The following is a 24,502-nucleotide window of genomic DNA, read 5'->3' as shown; positions in this document are numbered from 1 at the left end:
CACTCTCAGGTCATATAAATGAAAATGTTTTTTTTTTTAATAAATCCACTGATTAAAAAGCTATTGCCTTAATTTCATTTCAAGATCAGTCTACCGGGTATGTTCCCAAGTTACCTCTCACGCCTTGGGTCTGTTGGGTGGGTATGTGGTCCAGCAGCATGAGTGATGTGTTTTGAAGATGTGATAGAAAGGTTCCTGTAGATGAAAAATACAACATGAGACACTAGAATTTAAGAATATGGAAGTATGCCTTGTATAACGTATGACTGCACAGTCATTTACCACATCCTCATACCCACTGGTAAAGTCAACAAAGAAAACACTTTCAACCAAAGAACCAGTCACTGAATTGCTTCTTGAGAAAACCAGGATTTGAACACGGCTTTTGAAACCAGTAAGTAGCTTCATATTTGCCATTCCAGTCTACGCCACTACAGTCTACCTCACTCCACTCTACTCTACTCCACTCCACTGTACGACACTTTGCTGTACTATAGTACACTTTACAACACTATCCTCCACTTTATTTTACTACACTACACTTAATAACACTCCACTCGACAACAGTAAACTGTACGAATGTTACACATTTTTTATTAACATTATAAAAACCATTTAAATTTCCCCACAAAAACAAAGGTTAAAGATAAATTATAAATAGTAAAACATTTTGATGTTTGGTATATAAACCAAATTTAAACCAAACAAACATTTGAAAGTTATAGTTATCTTTTTAAATGTATGATTCATGCACAACTTACACACTTATTCATTTCCTACTTATGACAAACCCAACTTAAACTACACAAACATTAGAAATTCTAAAGTTACAGTTATCTGGTAAATTCAACATTTACGTACCACTTTCACATTACTACAAGTCCTACTTATAACTCACATTTATATTTACATACCACCTTCATGCTAATATAACTTATGCACCTTCGTACTCAGTCTTGTCACCTCACTCACCACACTACATTAACTATAACTCGCAAATTTGCAAATCAGGTAATTTCAGATGTCAAAAGTATTGATATTAATGCAATAATTTCACATTATAAATTATATAATATGCAAGGTTGTGTATGGCGAATGGGCGAGTTATAGTTAATGTAGTGTGGCAAGTGAGTTGACAAGACTGTGTATGGAAGTGCATGAGTTTTTAATAAAATACAGCCCCGGCAATGGGTCCCTGGGGCCTAATAAGGCTTGGGAAGGAGAGCCATGTGGTCACTCAACTTTTAAAAAACAGATGGCGCCAGAGAGTGGGGTCCCCGGTGCTTGAGAAGACTCTGGCGGGGACCGTGTGGCCCGCTCCCCTTTTATTTAAATTTCAGAACTGGTCAATGAGGTCCCAGGGTCTAATCAGGGTCAGGGAGGTGGCTGTGCTCCCCCTCCCTTTATTAATTACTCAGCTAGGGGATGGGGTCCCGAAGCCTAAAAAGGCTCTGGTGGGGGGGGGGGCTGCATGGCCCCTTCTCGTTATTAATAAAATACAGCCCTGGGCGATGGGTCCCCGCGGCCTAATAAGGCTTGGGGAGTGGGGCCACACAGCCCCCTCCACTTTACAATGTAATGGGACCTTAGGGGATGGGGCTTAGGGAGCTAACAAGGGCCCCCTCCTCTTTTAAAAAATGGATGGCCCCAGAGGATGGAATCTCTGGGGCTAAAAGAGCCTCGGGGAGGGAAGGTAGCATGGCTCCCTCCCCCTTAAAAAAACAGATGGCCATGGGGTATGGGTCCTGCAGCTTGAGAAGGCTTGGGGAGGGTAGCCGCACTGCCCCCATACCCGTTTTAAAAAATGAACGGCCCCAGGGGATGGAGTCCTCACAGCCTAATAAGGCCCCCTTCCCCTTTTTTACTATTTTTGGTACCAGGGGTAGAGTTTCATGGGCCAATTAGTGCTCGGGGAGGAGGGCCACACGCCCCCCTCCCATTTTAATTGGATTGACCCTGGGGGATGGGGTCCTCTGGCCTAGTTGGGTGAGGGAGGGCGGCTGCATGCCCCCTTCTGCTTAGATTGTGTCCCTGTGGTGGAGTCCCCAGAACCCAAGAAGATTTGGGGAGAGGGGCTGTGTGGCCCCATTGTTGTAATGAAAGGAAGACAGCACATGCTATTTGCCAGAAACGCATTGTTTTTTGTTTTCCCAGTGAGCATTCTGTGTCATCAGATACACTTTCACAACAACAAGCATGCTATTGGTTAAAATCGACTAAGTGCATTGACAATATGTCATTCTTCAGAGATGTGCGTCCGCTGAGAGCGCGATCCTTCACAGAGGTTCCTACACCCAGTACCTCTTGGATTGCAACCATTTGACTGGATAGCTCACTTTTGCTCTTGGAAATCCTCTGAAGCATCTCCTGTTATCTGGTATTGGTGAGGAACTTTGGTTGAGAGATCGCTCACCGGAGTAAAAGACTCGTTATCTGCCTGTGATGGAATATTTTCATAATGTTGTATTAATTCTGTCCTATTTGGAACATACACATTTATGATGTGGGTTACTTCCTAAGGAATGGCTTAGTTTAAATGTGTACATGCTCACTGTTTATGTTGTGAAGAGTAAGATCTACCCTTATTTGATGCCTGTGTATGACTTGTGATGCAATTTAGACGAAGGTTTATTAAGACTCAGTTACAGTAAGTACCAGGTAACTGGTAAGATGGTAAGTACGCTATTAAGTAAACATAATTAGGCCTGGGGATGGGGGCTCTGCAGCCCCACTAAACTTACATATTTTAAGGCAGCCCTAAGAGATGGGGTCTCTAGGGCCTAATAGGGCCTGGGGAAGAGGGCACATGGAACCCTCCCCTTTAAAAAACATAAAGTCCTGTGGCCAACCCCCTGTGGCCTTACGCATCGGGGGTTAGCTTTATGTATTGTAATAAAATATAACTTTACATTACAAAAACCCTAGAAATTCACTAAAAAAAACAAAGGTTAAAGTTGTTTTATAGTTAGGTGTGATAAAAGAGCTGTATTTGTTTTTTTTAAACTTAGATATTCACTAAAAAAAACAAAGGTTGAAGGAATGTTATAGTTAGATGAATATATCAGTGACAACATGAATGGTTTCGACTAAAAAAAAGCACAGAAATTCACCAGTTATAGTTAGCTAACTTTAACTTGAGCCCCTGCCCTGCACTGCTAATGAGGTCACATATTACTTCACTCATTACATGTCTATGACATCATTTATGACATCACTGATGACATTTCAAATGATGTCATTGATGACGTCACTGCTGACATCATCCAAGCTTCTTTTGTACATATTGCTCTATAAACGGATATAGTATTAGAGCTATGAAAGTGCAAAATATCTCAAAATAATATGAAGCATCATTACTGCTGTCATACACACAACCCACATAAGTAAAGCAAGCTCGTGAAATATGCAACATTGACCCTCTACCATACACTTCATAGGTAGCTGAGTTCATGTTGACTATAAACCACAGATGAAAGGGTAACCTACTGTGCACACGGTGTTCAATCTGAATACAGCTGTTCAGGGAAAAACAAGTTCCTCCAGATACTGAAGCCCTGTTAAATCACTAATGCCCTTCTATGAACAGTCTTTACCTGTATCAACCCACTGACTGTCACTGAATATGCACTGAGAAAAGACGTGAGAAAAAGAGATAAGTGGGTACTGTTAACACTGTTTACTCTATGGAGAGAGATTACTCTGGATCACATACTTTGCAGATAGTGAAATTCTTATGAGAAATACACCAAAGAGTATTAAAAAGTATATACTAAAACAGTGTACAAAACTTTTCCAAAGAGTGACTATTCACTTAAAATACCCAAGGATTGAAGGTTCTAAAGAGCGTACTACCTGCAGCCCTCATACTGTGGTGAAACTTTATAGATAGCCCTTCTTCTGAAGCAAAACAACCACATGTACATAGTTTAGTACCTGGTGCACACAGTCGTCTATGTTATGTAGAAATTGTCATGCTGACTATGTCATGAGTGATGTAATATGTGAGTGCATAAGCAGTGCATTGCACGGGCATAAGTTAGTGAGCTCAGGTAACTATGACTAAACTATACCTAAGGCTCACATTTTTCTGTTTAAACTGGTTTTTACATATAAATACAGATGGAAATCTTGATTTCCTTTGTCTGTATTTATAAATAGTACCGGGAATATACTGCCAAAACAAATGGCCCAATGACTTCCAGAGGAAGTAGAATGCCCCTGCTGCCTCTGTACTCCATTTATTTTTCTTCTCACATGCCCTCCTTTGTGCTGACGTACATTTCATGAAGAAAAGCAAATTAGGTTTACTAAGGCGACATTCCATACTAGGAATTTATGCAACACTATGAAAATCCAAAGAAAGTGTGCCCATTGTGCTAACACAGCAGATGTATGCGGTGACTACTACATCAAGCCCAAAGAAAAAGGAGAGCATCAAAGAAGCAGGTAGAATGTAAATTGTTACAACTCCTCAACGAAGGTGCAAGTAGCCGATGTCCATTAAGATGTGTGAAAACACTCCAGGAGATTGACCGCCGCTCCAGCAGCCTTTGTGTTTTTTTGTTTTATGGATGGGGAAGGAGGTTGATGGGGTAGGGTTAGATGTGCCTCCAAAGGTAACTATCAGCATAAAGCCTGGCTTTAATGAGCAAATACATGCACAAACAAATGATATTTAGCACATTAAAGCTACTCTTTCTGACTTTGCCAATACTGGGATGGCATTCTGCATATAACTCACACAGGAGATAAGGGAGTTTAAAGACAGACACTAATGATGTAGTATACTTTTCAGGGATAATGCACTTTTGAGATTCCTCATGCATTCCAAATCAATCACTTTCTAGAGGGGGCAATGAAGCACGAAATGGCCAGTGGCATGTGCTGAGGAAAAAACTGTCTTATAGATAGATACAAAGCTTGTTCTATGTGTATTTTAAAGAGTGGGCAATAATTGGACTTTGCAGACAGCTGCACTAAGAAGACCTAATCAATACCACTAATTCATGCATCTTTTCCAAGTGGACAGGGAAGACATTTGCTTACAATATGTAAAATGCACTTACTATAGGCTCCAATTTTAGAAACAGCTATAAAAACCGAGTGTAAGTGTGCATTGTATGTCTAAATGAATGTGGAAAAAATACTAGCTGTAGGGTCTTCTTTTGCTTGCAACAAAAATAAACGCGGATAAATACAGATAAAATGACCAAAAATAAATATAAATACAGACAGAAATGCAAAATAAATAGTGTAAAACTGGGAGCCTTAACTATAACTGCTGAATTTCACTGGTTTTGTATGAGTGAAATCTGAGCATAACTATAACGCCCCTGTAACCTTTGTTTTTTTCAGTGAATCTCTAAAGTTATTTTAATTCCATTTCCCAATTATAACGTCTCTGTAACTTTTGGTTTGTTAAGTGAATTTCTAAGGTTTTTCAAATTCGTTCTCCTAATCATAACATCCCTGTAACCTTTGTTTTTAAGGGCATTTCTATGGTTTTTTAACTAGGAGTCATGTTTGCTGAGTGATGAAGAAAGGGGACGGGCCTTTAACCAGCTCTCAGGAATCCCGCTGTAAGGGACTTACTGGAGGTAACAGGAGGGCTTCTTGGACCCCAAGGGCCCTCAGCATCCAAGAGAACTTCATCCCCCAACCAGTAGTGCACCAGGAGAAGCATTTGCAGAGTGGAGGTGAAAGGGGGCAGGGCCTCCAACAACATCTCAGCAATCCCGCTGTGTGGGACGAACTGGAAGTTACTGGAGGGGTAGTTGGCCCTCAAGGATCCTCAGCAGCCATGGGGACTTCATCCCCCAATCCGCAGTGTGCCAGGAGGCATGTTTGCACAGTGGTGGAGAAAGGGGGCATGGCCTTCGAAGACCTCTCTGCAATCCAGCAGTGTGGGACTTAATGGAAGTAACAGGAGGGCTTGTTGGGCCCCAAGGACCTTCTACAGTCAAGGGGACTTCACCCTCCAACCAGTTGTGCACCAGGAGGGGTGTTTGCAGAGTGGTGGTAAAAGTGAATTGCTGCATGACCCTCTTTCCCTGGGCCAATTTTGGCCCCTAGGAACCCCATTCCCTGGGGCCAGGACTCTAGTGTGGGTGGCCTGGTCCCAGCCAGGGCCCCCATTTAGGATGGTTCGGGACCACAGTGGGACCCTCAAGGCCTCTGTGGTCCCTGCCAGCTCCCCACCTCCTGCGGGAACTGGCATTGCTTTTACAGAGAGGGAGCTGGTAACATGCAGCGCCCTCTCTGTAAATCAATTGTGCTCCACTTTGAGCAAGCGAGAGCAGAATGCTCTTGCTTGCTCAAAGCAAAGCACAGTTTACTATGACTTGCTAGGAGCAGTGAAGCTCCTGCCAAGTCATAGCAAACAGTTATGTCCCGGGGTGGGCACCCCAGGACATAGCATGTGGCCCCCCTCCTTTCTTGATTAAGAGCCTGCCCCGAGGAGGTGGGGGTCTGCAGGGCTGAGAATGGCCCAGGAGGGGGCCACATGGCCACCCTCCCATTTCTCAAATAAAAAAGGAGTTTGGCCCCGGGGAGGTGGTGTTCCCTGGGGGGGGGGGTCTACGCGGAGAGGCACCGAGATGGAACCAATCTCCACACTCTTGCATAGCTCTGTTACGCGCCACCCGCCTCCCACTTGCAGTATTAAAAAACTTTACAAAACAATATAAATAACATTTTAAATAACCTTACCTTATCGGCGGCGTCCCGGGCTTCCCTCCGTCTCCATCGTGTCTTCTTCTGAGAAATGCGCATGCGCAGGTTCTAGCGTATGCGCAGTTCCCAGAAGAAGACGTGGGATCAAGGATCCCTGGTGGTTGCGGTGTCCTATCATTGTCCAACCGCTGTAGTCATAATAAGGCGGTTGGACCCCCGGTGCAGCAGTCCCCGACCGCCACCACACCTCCACCGTGTGTTTGACATTCCAATGGACCGCCAAATTCATAATTATGCCCTAAAGCTGACTCATGAGAATTTCCCTGTGTACGAATAGCATAGAAAAGGCCAACAATTTTGTTATAGTCTGAGAATGCAGCAGCCATGTCGAGAACACAAAATTGCTGAGATTCTGGGTTAGATTTCTGAATCTACTATAGTATGGCAAACAAAATGGTAAAATGGAAAGCCAAAGCCAAACCAGTGCAGACAATTACGTGACATTAATGACTTACCAGTAGCTAGCGTTTGGCCTACTTTAAATTTACCTGTCAGGCTTGTGCTCTTTGGCATGCTTATTTGGCACAGTTCCAAGTTTGAGAGCTTTCAGATCGGAGAAGGCTCTTGAGAGAAGAGGAAAACAATAGTGTTACCATGCTTGAGTACAAAGAACAAGAAGCAATAGGATGAAGGATGCAGGTAAGAGACATCAGTGCGAGTCTTTCCTTCATGGTGAGGGCATTTCATTTAGCTTGGTGGGGCTAGCTCTTGGCACAGGCGTCTATGCGTAACATGCAGATCACTAGATAGGTCACTGGCAGGGCTGACTCAGCCTTTCATCATTTGAACATCAATAAAAGGAGCACCATTGAGTTGGGCAGTGAATACATCCCTTAAATAATAAATAAATCTCTTCCTTAATCATGTTACAGAGGACTTAAGCACATCACACAATTTGTTCCATGTACACTTGTTGCTTTCACAAGCCCGAGCATGCACATTTGCATGCAGTATTGTTGTGTGCTAAGTGTAGACCACTCTGCTTTGGTACAGTACCGAAATGAGGGAGACAATGGCAATCAACATCAACATTTTTTCCCTTATCAGTCTCAGAAAACATCTCACCTTGTTCATCATTTAACCTACTGTTAAGGCTTCTGTTACTCTGAAGGGAAATCCATGATCGGCATTACAATTGTGTGCTCACTTCACTCTGCTCACCCCAAGAGCAGGAAATAGAAATGGATTAGCAAAATTTTATTTTCTCTAAGTGATATCCATGTTTTTTCCCATTCTAGAAATATCTGAGGACATCATAGACCCGCCCAATCACCATACCTTGATTCTGGTCAATTAAAATGATGTCTGTCTGTCTCTCCATGATGTACTTGGATTCCTGTAGACCCAAACTACCTCCGTGGGCATAGAGTGAGAAAATGATTGTCTGCTCTGGGGTCTGTCTAAAAGTCGCAAATGTCTCTTTGTGCTAATTTGTCTACACTAGAGTTTCTACCAATCACAATCACTCTAATTTTTGTGAAATATTGTATTAAATGGACGCCTTGGCAGGCATAATTCATGGGAAAAATACCTTCGGTGGTTGCAACATCCATCACCCTTGAGTAGGTACAATAGTCATGGGAGTGGTAGTGACCGGAGAAACACCAAGGATGGTGCAAATTTCAGCGAATTAAAAGGCACCATCTAATTAAGACATCTTTTCTGCTAGAGATTCCTTTGGATTACCTACTCTTTCTTGTTAAAGTTCATAATTGGAGTTAGGCTAATTTACTAGAAATCCGTCTAGCCTGTCAGATTACTCAATGTCCATATAACTTTTATGCACAGTGGAAGTCACATCAACAGCCAAATAAAGCGTTAACTGTTAGTTCAGTGGTGCAACAAAACTTGAGGGATTGGTGTCACTACAACGCGGTTTATAACAACGCATTCCGTTACATCGGAATTTTTACAACGCAGGATCCATTACATCGGATGCCATTACAACGCATGGCATTACATAGCAGATGCTATTACAACGCATGGCATTACATCGTAAGTATAGGTAAGTATACCTTTTTAAAAAAAATGTAATTAAGTTAATTTAATTAATTTAATTTAATTAATTTAATTAAAATACATTTTAAAATAGTAATTAATTTTATTTAATAAATTTTAATCTATTTATTTAAATTAATTTTAATAAAAATTGTAATTAATTTTATTTAATTAATATAATGAAATTAATTTAATTTAAATATTTTTTTAATTGTAATTAAATTAAATTATTTAAAATAATGTATTTAATTTAATTATTTTAATTAAGAAATGTAATTAATATAATATAATTAATTTAATTTAACCTAAAAACACCCCTGTACCCCAAAACCCAAACCCTACCCTGAAACCTAAAAACACCCCTGTAACCCTACCCTGAAACCTAAAAACACCCCTGTACCCCAAAACCCAAACCCTACCCTGAAACCTAAAAACACCCCTGTATCCCAAAACCCAAACCCTACCCTGAAACCTAAAAACACCCCTGTACCCCAAAACCCAAACCCTATCCTGAAACCTAAAAACACCCCTGTACCCCAAAACCCAAACCCTACCCTGAAACCTAAAAACACCCCTGTACCCCAAAACCCAAACCCTACCCTGAAACCTAAAAACACCCCTGTACCCCAAAACCCAAACCCTACCCTGAAACCTAAAAACACCCCTGTACCCCAAAACCCAAACCCTACCCTGAAACCTAAAAACACCCTTGTACCCCAAAACCCAAACCCTACCCTGAAACCTAAAAACACCCTTGTACCCCAAAACCCAAGCCCTACCCTGAAACCTAAAAACACCCCTGTACCCCAAAACCCAAACCCTACCCTGAAACCTAAAAACACCCCTGTACCCCAAAACCCAAACCCTACCCTGAAACCTAAAAACACCCCTGTACCCCAAAACCCAAAAACCTAAAAACACCCCTGTACCCCAAAACCCAAACCCTACCCTGAAACCTAAAAACACCCCTGTACCCCAAAACCCAAACCCTACCCTGAAACCTAAAAACACCCCTGTACCCCAAAACCCAAACCCTACCTTGAAACCTAAAAACACCCCTGTATCCCAAAACCCAAACCCTACCCTGAAACCTAAAAACACCCCTGTACCCCAAAACCCAAACCCTACCCTGAAACCTAAAAACACCCCTGTACCCCAAAACCCAAACCCTACCCTGAAACCTAAAAACACCCCTGTATCCGAAAACCCAAACCCTATCCTGAAACCTAAAAACACCCCTGTACACCTGTACTTATTTTAAAAATTATTTTAATTAATATAACAAATAATAAATTAATAATATTAAAAAACATAAATAAATATATTTAATTATAATTAATATTAATAAAATAAAAAAAAAAATACTTACCTATACTTACGATGTAATGCCATGCGTTGTAATAGCATCTGCTATGTAATGCCATGCGTTGTAATGGCATCCGATGTAATAGATCCTGCGTTGTAAAAATTCCGTTGTAAAAGCCTCCCGTTGTAAAAGTTGCGATGTAACGGTGCATCACCAACTTGAGGAGGTCCCCCGTGCAAAGTACAGGGATCCTCCTCTCACAGCACCCCCCATACCCAGTCAGGAGATCTCAGCGCAGGAGCCCGTCCCCATGCACCACGGGGGCTGTGCGGGCTAGTGTTACATCACTGTGTTAGTTGGCGCTCTGAATAATCACTTGGAATTGAAAACTTAAAAGGAAGACCTGGCTTCACCAATGCTGACAGAAGAGCAGGGACCCTAGATCGCCATGAAGCACCCCACAATTTCCCCAAATGTGCCTCGATGTCATTCCCCTACACTGGAAAGAATAATGTAATCCCATGGAATCCTGTACTTGTGCTCACAACACCTGAACAATCACTCACTGTGCATTCCAAGCACACACAAGTATTTCACACACAAGGAGAGCGCGTTCTGTTTCTGTGTATGACTAGGAATATGCATTAATCTGTGCACATATCATGGCATTCACTGCACCAAGTTCTCCAGCCCACTCCCTGCACTGCTTTGCATCAGATAGAGGCCGTCTAGCCTAGAGGGTAGGCGGGGTATTTCCCAACAGGTTTTGTGCCACAGCAGTGGCAGCTGGCGTGGATCGGGGATGGTTGGGTGGGGGCGAGAGGGTGGGATGTAAGAAACTAAAATAAATAACACGTAACTTATCGCCGTGTTTCTCCTCCGCGTCAGACTCGGGCCAGAACAGGAAGCAGGAAGTCCCCAGGCTCCCCTGACCATTCACAATGCTGCAATGCAGCGTTGTGATAGCTTGGAGCTCCTTGGTTCGATGCTCAGACGGGGACTGGGGGCCAGGGCATGTTCTCCACCCAGGCTGTAATGCAGCCTGCATGGACAACATGCAGGCTGTTTGGTCGCCCTGAGAAGGCTGGCCAAACATTCATGCTCACCTGCAGTGGGCAAATCACTTCGTCCCTGCCTTGCCCTGCTCTGAGAGCAGAGCAGCCCCGCCTGCCCGAACCAGAAAACAGCAGCAACATATAAAATGATACTAACATTGAGTCATTATCATTTTCTTTTTCTTTTAGCTACACTGCTTAAAAGTAGAGGGGCAACGCTCCTCCGCCTATGCCCTCAGAAGGGGCTTATAGTGCTAGGCACTATCAGGCGGGTCCCTGAAAGGTGGCTCTTCCCAGGCCCTATTGGTCTTTCATACATGGACGTCATTTGCGGTCGCCAGGGGTCTCAGGCCCACTGGTCTCAGAGTTGGCAAATTCAGTGCCAGGAACATTGGGGCAGGTGCGGCTCCACTTTATTTTCCGTCAATTTTTTATTACACTAATAGTGAATAAATAAAATGTATTATTTATTAATAGGGTGATAAAGATGGAGTACAATAAGCTGGAATATACCCTTCCATGGCAGATAAGTTAAGTAAAAAATGGTTTTAAATGCATGCTGTGAGCATGCTTGCGGGTGAGAGTATGTTTAGTGTGAAAGAGTGTATATGTATAAATTTGTATGTTTGTGAAAGTATGTGTGTAAGTGAAAGTGGAGGTCAAAGGGCGTGTGATGTCACTTCCGCTCCCCCTGGCATTTCGGTGAGTTGACATCCATGCTTTCACAGGCACTGGTGTGCTGATAGTTACCCAGTTTTCATTCGGCCAGAAGAGAGAGCAGAGAAAGGTACTCTGTAGTAGCTGCACTTAAAACTATTAGAAGCACAGAGAAATAAATACCCCCGCAAACCCATATTGGTCAGTTAAGTATGGTGGCACTGTTATCACGTCACACATCTCCTGGAGGGCGGCACCTCTCTTGGTCCTTGGGTGTTTCTGCCACGGGCTTGCAGAGTTGGATGGGTTCCCCGGCTCTCACGCCACACGAGGTCTCCAGTCCCTTCTCTTTGTCTGTTTTCTCTTTATGCACTTCATGCCTGGGTCTTTTCATGTCTGGGAGGGAAAACCAGTGTCAGATTTTGCCAATTGTCCGTGCCCCTCCCAGAATTTAAAAAAACACAACTTTGCCCCTTCAGACACACCCTACAATTACCAATAACTGCTCTTCCCACTAACAAAAGTATCACCAAGAAATCTAAACGAGGCTCTGCCCACCTCAAAACATTCTTTCAATAACCCAGGAGCTGTGCCGCCCATTCCCAGATCCCCTATTAGAATTCCAAGAGGAACTATGTGCACTCTCAATCTTGGAAGACTTCCACAAGGAGCTGTGTGTGCTCCAGGGCTCCCCTCGCATACACCCACGAGCATCAGTGCACCCACAAGTCTCAAACGCCTAATACCAGCTCCACCCAGTCCAGAAAACCCTGCCGACCTGTGTTTCATATTTTATAGACCTGATAGCGCTGTGTTTTTATTTTACAGATCTGATAGCGCTGTGTGTTTATTTTACAGACCTAATAGCGCTATGTTTCTTATCTTCCAGACCTGATAGCGCTGTGTTTCATATTCTACAAATCTAATGTAAATGGTAAATGTAAATTGATACTTGTGTATAGCGCACTACTCACCCGCAAGGGTCTCAAGGCGCTTGTACGAATACCGCTGTGGAACCCATCCTGGCTTTCCCTGTGAGGTGTCCACTCCTGGGCACCCCCAAGGTGGAGGCCAGGCATCCTAGCGCTTTCGGGGCCGTTGTGGAGATTAAGTAAGCTATTGCCCAGAGTTGCAGAGTGGGACTCCATGATTGGAGTAGGCACCGAGGCGAGAATTATCAGGTCCGTGGAATTTTGAGCCCAAGACCCGCCGAGGCGGGGAATTGAACCCTGGTCCCGGGCTAGACCTCGGCATCAGGGTCTGCCACTCTAACCATTGAGCCACACTTCTCCACTAATAGCACTGCGTTTCTTATTTTACAGACCTGATTGAGCTGTTTCCTATTTTACAGACTTGATAGCGCTATGTTTCTTATTTCACAGACCTGATAGCACCGTGTTTCATATTTTACCGACCTGATAGCACTGTGTTTCTCATTTTACAGACCTGATTGCGCAGTTTCCTATTTTACAGACTTTATAGCGCTGTTTCTTATTTTGCAGACCTGATAGCGCTATGTTTCTTATTTCACAGACCTGATTGTGCTGTGTTTCATATTTTACAGACCTGATAGCACTGTGTTTCTCATTTTACAGACCTAATAGCGCTGCAGTTCATATTTTGCAGACCTGGTAGGTCTGGGGTTTCTATTTTACAGACCTGATAGCGGTGTGTTTTTCATTTTACAGACCTGATAGCGGTGTGTTTCTCATTTTACAGACCCGATAGCGATGTGTTTCTCATTTTACAGACCTGATAGCACTGTGGTTCATATTTTACAGACCTGATAGCGGTGTGTTTCTCATTTTACAGATCTGATAGCGCTGTGTTTCTCATTTTACAGACCTGATAGCACTGTGGTTCATATTTTACAGACCTGATAGCGGTGTGTTTCTCATTTTACAGACCTGATAGCCATGTGTTTCTTATTTTCCTGACCTGATAGCGCTGTTTCTTATTTTACAGACCTGATAGCGCTGTGTTTCATATTCTACAAATCTAATAGCACTACGTTTCTTATTTTACAGACCTGATTGCGCTGTTTCTTATTTTACAGACTTGATAGCGCTATGTTTCTTATTTCACAGACCTGATAGCACCGTGTTTCATATTTTACAGACCTGATAGCACTGTGTTTCTCATTTTACAGACCTAATAGCGCTGCAGTTCATGTTTTGCAGACCTGGTAGGTCTGCGGTTTCTATTTTACAGACCGATAGCACTGTGGTTCATATTTTACAGACCCGATAGCGATGTGTTTTACATTTTACAGACCTGATAGGGCTATGTTTCTTATTTTACAGACCTGATAGGGCTATGTTTCTTATTTCACAGACCTGATAGCGCTGTGTTTCATATTTTACAGACATGATAGCACTGTGTTTCTCATTTTACAGACCTGATTGCGCTGTTTCCTATTTACAGACTTGATAGCGCTGTGTTTCTTATTTTGCAGACCTGATAGCGCTATGTTTCTTATTTCACAGACCTGATAGCGCTATGTTTCTTATTTCACAGACCTGATAGCGCTGTGTTTCATATTTTACAGACCGGATAGCACTGTGTTTCTCATTTTATAGACCTGATAGCACTGCAGTTCATATTTTACAGACCTGGTAGTGCTGCGATTCCCATTTTATAGACCTAATAGCGGTGTGTTTTTCATTTTACAGACCTGATAGCGGTGTGTTTCTCATTTTACAGACCCGATAGCGATGTGTTTGTCATTTTACAGATCTGATAGCGCTGTGGTTCATATTTTACAGACCTGATAGCGGTGTGTTTCTCATTTTACAGACCTGATAGCGGTGTGTTTCTCATTTTACAGAACTGATAGCCATATGTTTCTTATTTTACTGACCTGATAGCGCTGTGTTTTACATTTTACAGACCTGATAGCGCTATGTTTCATATTTTACAGACCTGATTGCGCTGTTTCCTATTTTACAGACTTGATAGCGCTGTGTTTCTTATTTTACAGACCTGATAGCGCTATGTTTCTTATTTCCCAGACCTGATAGTGCTGTGTTTCATATTTTATAGACCTGATAGCACTGTGTTTCTCATTTTACAGACCTGATAGCGCTGCAGTTCATATTTTACAGACCTGGTAGTGCTGCGGTTCCTATTTTACAGACCTGATAGCGGTGTGTTTTTCATTTTACAGACCTGATAGCGGTCTGTTTTCATTTTACAGACCCGATAGCGCTGTGTTTCTCATTTTACAGACCTGATAGCGCTGTGGTTCATATTTTACAGACCTGATAGCGCTGTGTTTTACATTTTACAGACCTGATAGTGCTGTGTTTCTCTTTTTTTAAATTTTTTTTATTGACAACACGAGAAGACACAACAAAAGGAGATTCATTTTCACTTGTACAATGAAAAAACAATAATGGAAAGAGAAGTAAATTAATATATAAACACATCATTAGTGAAAGCATATGGCTAAGACACAATTTGAACTAAATCAAAAAGATATGCATCAAGTCATAAAACAACTTTCTACATGAATATCACAAGATGAATTTTTGGACAAAAAGAGAAAAGAAAAAACAAAAAAAGATTCTTTAGTATTGAGTTTAAGTTCGGAAGAAAGTTCCCCAGATTTTATCCAATTTCATTATTGATCGAGCGCCTCTTATTTTGGCTAGTGAGGACTCCATTGTGTATATTTCGATGACCAATGTCCACCATTCCATGTTGTGTGGTGGCTTTGAAGATATCCATGCCCTAGCTATGACCAGTCTAGCACACGAGAGTAGAATGGTTAATAGATCTTTATGTAAACAGTTAGGTAAATGCATACTCAATAGTACCATGGAAACTGATAGGGAGGGTAGTGTTACTTGTTTTTGATTTAAGATATGTTCTAATCCTGTCCAGAACTCACTTAGAGATGGGCATAGAAAGAACATTTGTTCAAGATCTGCTGCCACCAAGCCACATTTAGGGCATTTAGTACGATCATTTGTTAAGTTACTCTGGGACCATTTTGAAATTCTTTGTGGGGTGTAGTATAAACGAACACACCGTTTATATAGTTAGAGCCTAAGACTAGAGGATTGTACTACATTATTAATACTGCGTAATGAAGAAGAAATATTATGAGCAGTTATGTTTATGCCCAATCTTGTAGACCATTTCGCAGCAAGCTTAGGACAGTCATCAGCTTTATAATAATTGAGACATTTATAACCTTCACTAATTAAAGATTTCGTCTTCTCCGAGTATATGCAAGACCATAAATCCGAGTCAGATACTGCTTTCAAATTCATTTTGCGTAAAAGAAAATCTCGGATTTGTATATATTTAAACCGCATATACTCAGGCAACTTATGAAGAAGCTTAAGTGTCTCAAAATCTAAGAGACCCGCCGTACCGTAGAGGTCCCCTAGAGTATTGATACCGAAATTAGCCCACGCCTTCCCTGCTCCATCGCTAAAGATTCCTGGTAGTCCCGGATTCTCACAAATCAACAACTTAGAATGGAAGAAAGATGTTCTGCCAATGGTCATGATTAAATTCCATATTCTAACCGCCTCCCTAGCCGTCTTGAACTTGACCCTTTTAATTTAATTCGGATCGTTCACTCTTGCCAAAAATTGGTTAGCTTCAGTCCCTAACATAAATTGAAGAAAATAAAATTGATTATTAGAATTGAAGAGACTGCGGAGGCGACTGAAAAAGGTAGCCAAAAAATATAATCTAAAATCTGGGAAATTAAGCCCACCTTTGTGAAAAGGGAGCTTGAGTAGAAAAATCGATCTTCAAGCCTTTTTATATCCCCAAATGAAGCTACTAAAGATCCCATCCAATTTTTTAAAGAAAGGTTTATTAACACGTAAAGGAATTGACCTAAATAAATATAAAAATTTCGGCAAAATCTTTATCTTAATAAGATTAATCCGACCTATGAGATTGTTAGGGATTTTATGCCATTTTTTTAAAAGGGCTGACACTTCCTTCAATAAGGCATCATAGTTAAGTACGTTTATTTGACCTATTTTAGATGAAATTTTCACACCAAGGTAAGTTGCAGTCTTACAAATACCATGGACTGGGACCGGAGGTTTGTAATTCATTATAACCTGGGTTTTATTTAAGTTTAATTTATAGCCAGAAATGGCTCCAAAATTATTTGCTTCCTCCGTAATCCCTGAGATGTCTTCTACCACATCTGTGGAGTATACTGCTAGATCGTCAGCATATGCGGTAATTTTAAGGGTATTTGGACCAAATTTAAATGGATCAATACGAGGTTGCATCTGAAGAGCATTTATAAATGGTTCTATGGAAAGCGCGAACAATAAAGGTGACAAAGGACACCCTTGACGTGTGCCTCTTGAGATTGGGAAGTTGGAAGATAACATACCAGTGTAGCTAATTTTCACATTATGTTGATCGTACAAAGCCTGTATCCACCTCAAGTATTGACCCTTGAAGCCAAATTCAGCCATTACAGCCCAGAGGTAATCCCACCCCACTCGGTCAAAGGCCTTCTCGGCGTCTAATAATACCATACCGAGTGGAGTGAGATTAGTTGCTGCTACATGAAATGCTGTGATCGCCATGTTAACATGGGCTGTAGTGTCCCTGCCGGTCACAAAGCCATGTTGTTGTGAGTTAACTAATTTTGGCATGAGAGGGGCTAGCCGCATTGCGAGAACTTTAGCATATGCCTTTGTATCCGCATTAATCAGCGAGATGGGTCTGTAGGATCCGAATTCTGTTCCTGCTTTTTTATTTATTTTTAAAACATGATCTTAGCGGTCCTCCATGAATTAGGAGCCTTTCCAATTTCGCCAATCAGGTTGACAAGTGAGCAGAGAAGAGGAAGCAGTTCATCAATGCAAATTTTATACAACTCTATAGGAAGCATGTCTTCCCCTGCTGCCTTACCCGAGGGGAGAGAAATGATCGCTAATCTGAGCTCTGTGAAAGTGATCTTTTCCTCTAATTGTTCCATATCTTCTATCCTAGTGTCTCTATTGATTACCATATTTTTGCGAATGTATGTTTGTATGCTATCTTCAGTAGGATGATTTTCAGGAGTGTACAGTTTACTGTAGTAATTAACAAATTGTTCCAATATTTCTGCAGATTGATTGTATATGACGTTGTTGGGTCCCTTGATGGACTTAATTAATGCGTGGCCCTATCATCAGCAACTTTATATGCCAATATTTTCCCTATTCTGTCGCCACTCTCATATTGCGACAGTTTGTACTTATGAAGTTTAATACTGCTTCTCTGTCTAAAACAATTTTTAATAGCAGATCGAAGACTTACTAGTTTAAGTTCTAATTGAGCAGCTTTTTGCAGACTCTGTGTTCCTTGTCGGAGAGTTTCCGCCAAGTGTTTTTCAAGTGACAGAATGTTAGATGTCATAGCTTTCATCTCGTTCCTTTGTTCTGCATTCTGTCGCAAGATAAACTGCTGGGCGAATCCCCTTATACTAGCCTTGCAGGCATCCCAAACATAAATGAGTGAAGTCGAGTTGATATTAATTTCTATAAATTCTTTAATATGTTCCTTAAGTTACGATGTAAATACAGATTCTACCAGTAAGTATCTGGGAAATTAGAAAAGCCTTGGTTCCTGTACCCTTAAAGTTATATTAAGCAAGAGAAGAATCGGGTTATGGTCTGAGGTGACCCTTGGGCAAATCTCAATGTTACAGGAATCTAAAATCTTATCAGAAGCCCATACCATGTCGATACGTGAACACAGTTTATGGGGTGCAGAGTGCTGTGTTTCTCATTTTACAGACCTGTTAGCTCTGTGTTTCTTATTTTACAGACCCGATAGCCGTGTGTTTCTCATTTTACAGACCTGATAGCGCTGTGTTTCTCATTTTACAGACCTGATAGCGCTGTGATTCATATTTTACAGACCTGATAGGCTGTGTTTCTTATTTTACAGACCCGATAGCACTGTGGTTCATATTTTACAGACCTGATAGCGCTGCATTTCTTATTTTACAGACCTGATAGCGCTGTGTTTCATATTTTACGGACCTGATAGTGCTGTGGTTCATATTTTACAGACCTGATAGCGCTGGGTTTCTTATTTTACAGACCTGATAGTGCTGTGTTTCTTATTTTACAGACCTGACAGCGCTGTGTTTCATATTTTACGGATGTGATAGTGCTGTGGTTCATATTTTACCGACCTGATAGCGCTGTGTTTCTTATTTTACAGACCTGATAGCGCTGTGGCTCATATTTTATAGACCTGATAGCGCTGCATTTCTTATTTTACAAACCTGATAGCACTGTGGTTCATATTTTACAGACCTGATAGCTCTACAGTTCATATTTTACAGACCTGATAGCGCTGCGTTTCTTATTTTACAGACCTGATAGCGCTGTGTTTCATATTTTATAAACCTGATGGGCCTGCATTTCTTATTGTACAGACCTGATAGCGCAGTGGTTCATATTTTACAGACCTGATAGCGCTTTGTTTCTTATTTCAAAGACCTGATCGCGTGGTGTTTCTTATTTTACAGACCTGATAGCGCTGAGGTTCATATTTTACAGACCTGATAGCGCTCTGTTTCTTATTTTGCAGACCTGATAATGCTGTGGTTCATATTTTACAGACCTGATAGTGCTGTGTTTCTTATTTTACAGACCTGATAGCGCTGCGGCTTATATTTTATAGACCTGATAGCCCTGCATTTCTTATTTTACAGACCTGATAGCTCTGTGGTTCATATTTTACAGACCTGATAGCGCTTTGTTTCTTATTTCAAAGACCTGATAGCAATGTGTTTCTTATTTTACAAACCTGATAGCACTGTGGTTCATATTTTACAGACCTGATAGCTCTACAGTTCATATTTTACAGACCTGATAGCGCTGCGTTTCTTATTTTACAGACCTGATAGCGCTGTGTTTCATATTTTATAAACCTGATGGGCCTGCATTTCTTATTTTACAGACCTAATAGCGCTGTGGTTCATATTTTACAGACCTGATAGCGCTGTGTTTCTTATTTCAAAGACCTGATCGTGTGGTGTTTCTTATTTTACAGACCGGATAGCGTGGAGGTTCATATTTTACAGACCTGATAGCGCTCTGTTTCTTATTTTGCAGACCTGATAATGCTGTGGTTCATATTTTACAGACCTGATAGTGCTGTGTTTCTTATTTTACAGACCTGATAGCGCTGTGGCTTTTATTTTATAGACCTGATAGCCCTGCATTTCTTATTTTACAGACCTGATAGCTCTGTGATTCATATTTTACAGACCTGATAGCGCTTTGTTTCTTATTTCAAAGAACTGATAGCAATGTGTTTCTTATTTTACAAACCTGATAGCTCTGTGGTTCATATTTTACAGACCTGATAGCGCTGTGTTTCTTATTTTACAGGCATGATAGCGCTGTGGTTCATAGTTTACAGACCTGATAGCGCTGCGTTTCTTATCTTACAGATCAGATAGTGCTGAGTTTCATATTTTATAGACCTGATAGTGCTGTGTTTCTTATTTCACAGACCTGATAGCGCCGTGGTTCATATTTCATATTGTAATGAGAGGTCTCGATGTGACAGGAGCACCAAAGTCATCCATATGTGAGTATTTAGGATCACTGAGAGGTTGCACATGTTGGGCCTCGTTTACAAGCTCATTGCGCAACCGGCAACCGGTTCGTCACTTTTATTGACACACCGATGGTGCAGTGTGCCTGCTCATATTTACAAGGCCAAGTAAAATCACCCTGCATGACTTTTTATGGCCTTGTAAATATGGGCCCCTTTCATGCATTACTCTGTGTGAAAGATGCGTTCCATGGGTGTTGCTGTGGGTATTCCATCGCAACATCTATGGAACCTGACACATTTTCAGACTTACAACATTTTGTTAAGCTGGGAATGAATCAGAATCCTAAGCCTCCCCAGTGGAGGCGTAGGAATGGCGCAAGGCGGACAAATACTTTAATTTCTCAAAATGTTTTCATGTTTCTATGCGTGCTAAAGAAAATGCATAGAAAGAGAAAAATGCCATCAATGATTGTTTTTGTGTAGGAAGGTGTCCCTTCCTGCACAAATACAATCATCCCCGCAAAGCAGGCACCCTTGGAACATGATGCAAGGGTGTCTGCGTGGGTGGACGGTTGCTGTTTGTGTGCATCGGAAAAGAACAGGAATGCGCCGTATCTTGTGGATCCGGCGCATTCCTGTCTTTTTATTTTGACGCATGGCAGTGCAGAAGGAAGGCTTACTGCGCTGACGTGCGCCAGAAAATAGTAAATGAGGCCCTTTATTTATAAGAGCAGTTCCTATGTAAATGTAGGAGCTGTGAAAAGTTGTATTACATAAATATTGGAAAATGAGCAGATATTGTGAGGCATTCCAGTTCATAGATAAGGCAGCACTCAGACATTTATATGCCTAAGCTCCAGGCTGGATACTTTGTGGTCAGAGCCTCTCACCCAACAGCCGCTTCCAGTCTTTGATCAGCATCGTGGCCATCTCTGTGACTCCTTGATCCGGACAGTGCTTTCGCAAGCCATTGACCATCACACCGAGCCTGGTGGCCTGCACAGAAAGAAAAATGGACAAATCAGTTGCCATTCTTAGAGCCCTGTGTTCCAGTCAATCTTCCTACGGATCAAATAAATTAACGCTGCATAGGCCAAGAGTCTTTGCCATCAAAGAAGCCAGGATACTACAGTTCTAGTTGCACACAATTTTGTGATGCTGTGGCCAGCTGTAGGGATCTTTATTAATCCAGAGGTGCTCATGAGGAGTGCCAGTAGAGAGGAAAACCTTCTGTATGACTGGCGAGGCTGGGTGGATAGGTTGTCTAGTGGAGGAAACATGGTCTGCTGGAGAAGTGGTTTTGTGATTGAGCTGTGGTGTAGTGAACTAGAGTAGATGTGATCTAGTGAAGGGGACATGATATGGCAGCAGAGAGACTATCTAGTGAAGAAGGCTTGGGGCCTCATTTATGAGGCCCCTTGCGCCGCTGGCACGTCAGTTTTTGTGACGTTCCCTGGAGCAGAAGCCTCCGTGATATTTATCGGGCAGCACTAAGCCATTTTTTTGGCCTAATGCTGCCTTATAAATATCAGTCCCTTTACGCAGTTGTCTGCATTGAAGGGGAGTGCAACGGGTGTTGTTGGGGGCATTCCCAACAACATCCATGGCTTTTTGACACTGCCCCAGAATCACGAGAAATCGTAAATCTGAGGAAGCGCCAATAACTTACGGAGGCACAACAAAGAGAAATATATTTATTTCTCCTTGTTTTTCCTTTTTCTATGTGTGCTGCATTCTGTAGCACAGATAGAAGGAGGAAAAAGCCTCTTGTGATTATTTTTGTGCAGGAAGGTGTCTCTTCCTGTAGAAACATAATCATCGCTGCAACGCAGACACCCTTGCACCATGGTGCAAAGGTGCCTGTGTTGATGCACAGTAGTCCATTGTGCGCTGGTGCAGGAGAAAAGGACAGGAATGCACTGTATCTGATAGATACGCCCTATTCCTGCCCTTTTCTTTTTGCCATAGAGCAGGACAGCAGGAAGGCATGCTGCGCTGCCGTAGGGCAAAACCTCATAAATGAGGCCCTTAGTCTAGGGATGGAGATCTAGCCAAATGGACAATATGTAACTCAATGCAGGAGTTGTAATCTAGTGAACTAATGGTAGTTTAGTGATGGAGAAGTGATATAGTGGAAATGAAGTAGTCTCATGGGCGGCTCTTCCATAATGGCAGAGGAGCGTCGCCCACAGCCCGTAACATCAGAGGATAAATAAAATTATAAATAAGACAATGTTATAATTTTATTTCTGCTGTCTGAGCCCCACTATACAATAGATGTATTATGTTTCTCCAACCGGCTGTGTTATACAGCTGGTTGGAGAAAAGCCAGACTCCAATTCACCATCGGAGCAGCAAATGAGGCCGCTCAGACCAATCCTGGAGCTGCTCTCTTGTGAGAGCATCGTCGGGATTGGGTGTGGAGCCTGTGCCCTGAGGGCTTATCCCTTTCGGCCAGCCGACGAGAGGAGCCGCAAGGCAGGAGTCAGCAGGAGCTGATCTGAGCAGCAGGTAAGTCTTTTTAATTTTGTATGCGTATATTTTATTTATCCTCCCCAACCCGCCGCCCTCTCCATCTGTGGCTGCCCTACCACTTTAGGTAGGTGGCGGCCACTACTGAGTAGTCTACTTCATAAGACATCATCTAGAGGAGGAGGTGTCATCTGGTGAGGAAGATGTAGTGTTATGGAGGAAACACGGTCTGAGCAGGGCCATCTTAACACCATTATAGGTCCCCAGGCAAAGCAATGCATTGGGCCCTGCCTACACAACCACTCACAGGAATACAAATATGGAAACTTGGTTATGGTGTGTGCATAGATTGGCATTGGGCCCCTATGCTCGTGTGCCCGGGCAACTGCCAAGCATGCCCATGCATTAAGATGAGGAGGAGGTGTCGTCTGCTGGAGATGTAGTCGATTGGAGAATACTCGACCTAGTAGTGAAGACTTAGTCTACTGAAGGAGGTGTAGCTAGTAGAGGAGAGATGCTCTTGTGGGTGAGATGTGATGTAAAAAAGGCAACAATATTGTGGTGGAGACTCTGCCTTATGAAAGAGACGCGGGCTAGTGTAGCAGGTGTGGTGTAGTCGAGCAAAAAAGTAACCAACTTCAGGAGTCATGTGCTAATGAAGGCCATGTGATATGATGCCTGTGGTATGGCCTAGTGCAGAATAGGAGGTGCAATATAGCAGCAACGGTGTTGATTGTGGAGGCAGGAGATCTGAATATCTGAATTACAGTTCTGACTTTCCCAAGTGACCAAACATTGTGATGCTGCAAATCAATTCAATTCAAAAAAATCTTTATTTCGGTAAAGTTATACCATAAAAGACATTTATGAAAAACCATTGAGACAATTCATTAAAAGGTTTAACAACAATATGTAAAATCCATAAAAGTATTTCTTGCAAAAGGTCCTTGGTGCTAGAATCAAGTCTGTACTCATGTCTGCATTTTAAGACATTTCCTTCTGGTAGACCAGAGAGCACCCAGGTACTTGGCCATAGCAAACACGATATGATCTGATAAATCAGTTTTTAAAACTCTAAAGGCAGCCAAACACCTATCGAATCCCAGATTCCTGCATAAAGGAACAATCCAGTACCTTCGGATGTCTCGATAAACTGGGCAAAAGAATAGAATGTGAAGCTCAGTTTCATCCGATGTTCTGCACGCTGGACAGGTGCTGTTTGAATTGTCACTCCATTTGGATGTATAAGTTCTAATAGGGAGAGACCCATGTCTCCACTGAAGGTATAATTTTCTCAGTACGGAGGGATATATTTTGTCCAGAGTTTGTTTCATGTTGTAGTTAACTTTGTGGGAAAAAAAGGAAGCTGTGAGGGTCCCAAGGTGATCGTGATTAAGTAAATGAAGTAGTTTACTTTTGCGATATGACTTGCCTAGTTCCTTTTTAGAAAGGATATGACACTTGTTGAGAGGGTCAGACCACATCGATGAAAGTCCCAGGGCCTCCAATTCCAGTTTGATGAAGTTAAGCCATTTAATTTTTCCGGCACCTGGGATGGCAAGAACCTCCCGAAGTCCTTCTCTGTAACTAGCCAACTCTGGAGTTGTCCATAATCTACGCCAGAAGGCCAATGGGCGTAGGGCCAATTCCTCATCAAGCGGGTATAAACCCAAATCCATCCTGAGGGGGACAAGAGGAGTGCTCGGTGGTAGCCCAACAAGATTGCGAA

At 42.2% G+C, this 24,502-nt stretch overlaps 1 protein-coding gene across 2 annotated transcripts in view; it reads right to left on the bottom strand.

Moving 5' to 3' along the window:
* Positions 1 to 24,502, bottom strand: part of LOC144823772 (transcription elongation factor A protein 3-like) — a 271,048-nt gene that overhangs the window by 154,270 nt on the left and 92,276 nt on the right. For both annotated transcript variants that reach the window (XM_078682586.1, XM_078682585.1), the window contains 4 exons: positions 21,192 to 21,297; positions 12,006 to 12,144; positions 7,221 to 7,295; positions 115 to 195 (listed from right to left, as the gene is read on the bottom strand). In XM_078682586.1, coding sequence (XP_078538712.1) covers positions 115 to 195; positions 7,221 to 7,295; positions 12,006 to 12,144; positions 21,192 to 21,297 — 401 coding nt within the window. The remainder of the gene's footprint in view (positions 1 to 114; positions 196 to 7,220; positions 7,296 to 12,005; positions 12,145 to 21,191; positions 21,298 to 24,502) is intronic.

The sequence above is a fragment of the Lissotriton helveticus genome, chromosome 3_1 (assembly GCF_964261635.1).
Source record: "Lissotriton helveticus chromosome 3_1, aLisHel1.1, whole genome shotgun sequence".
NCBI classification, from domain to species: Eukaryota; Metazoa; Chordata; class Amphibia; order Caudata; family Salamandridae; genus Lissotriton; species Lissotriton helveticus.
The sequence above is the reverse complement of the archived record's forward strand: the minus strand, read 5'-3'. Positions and strand labels throughout refer to the sequence as shown.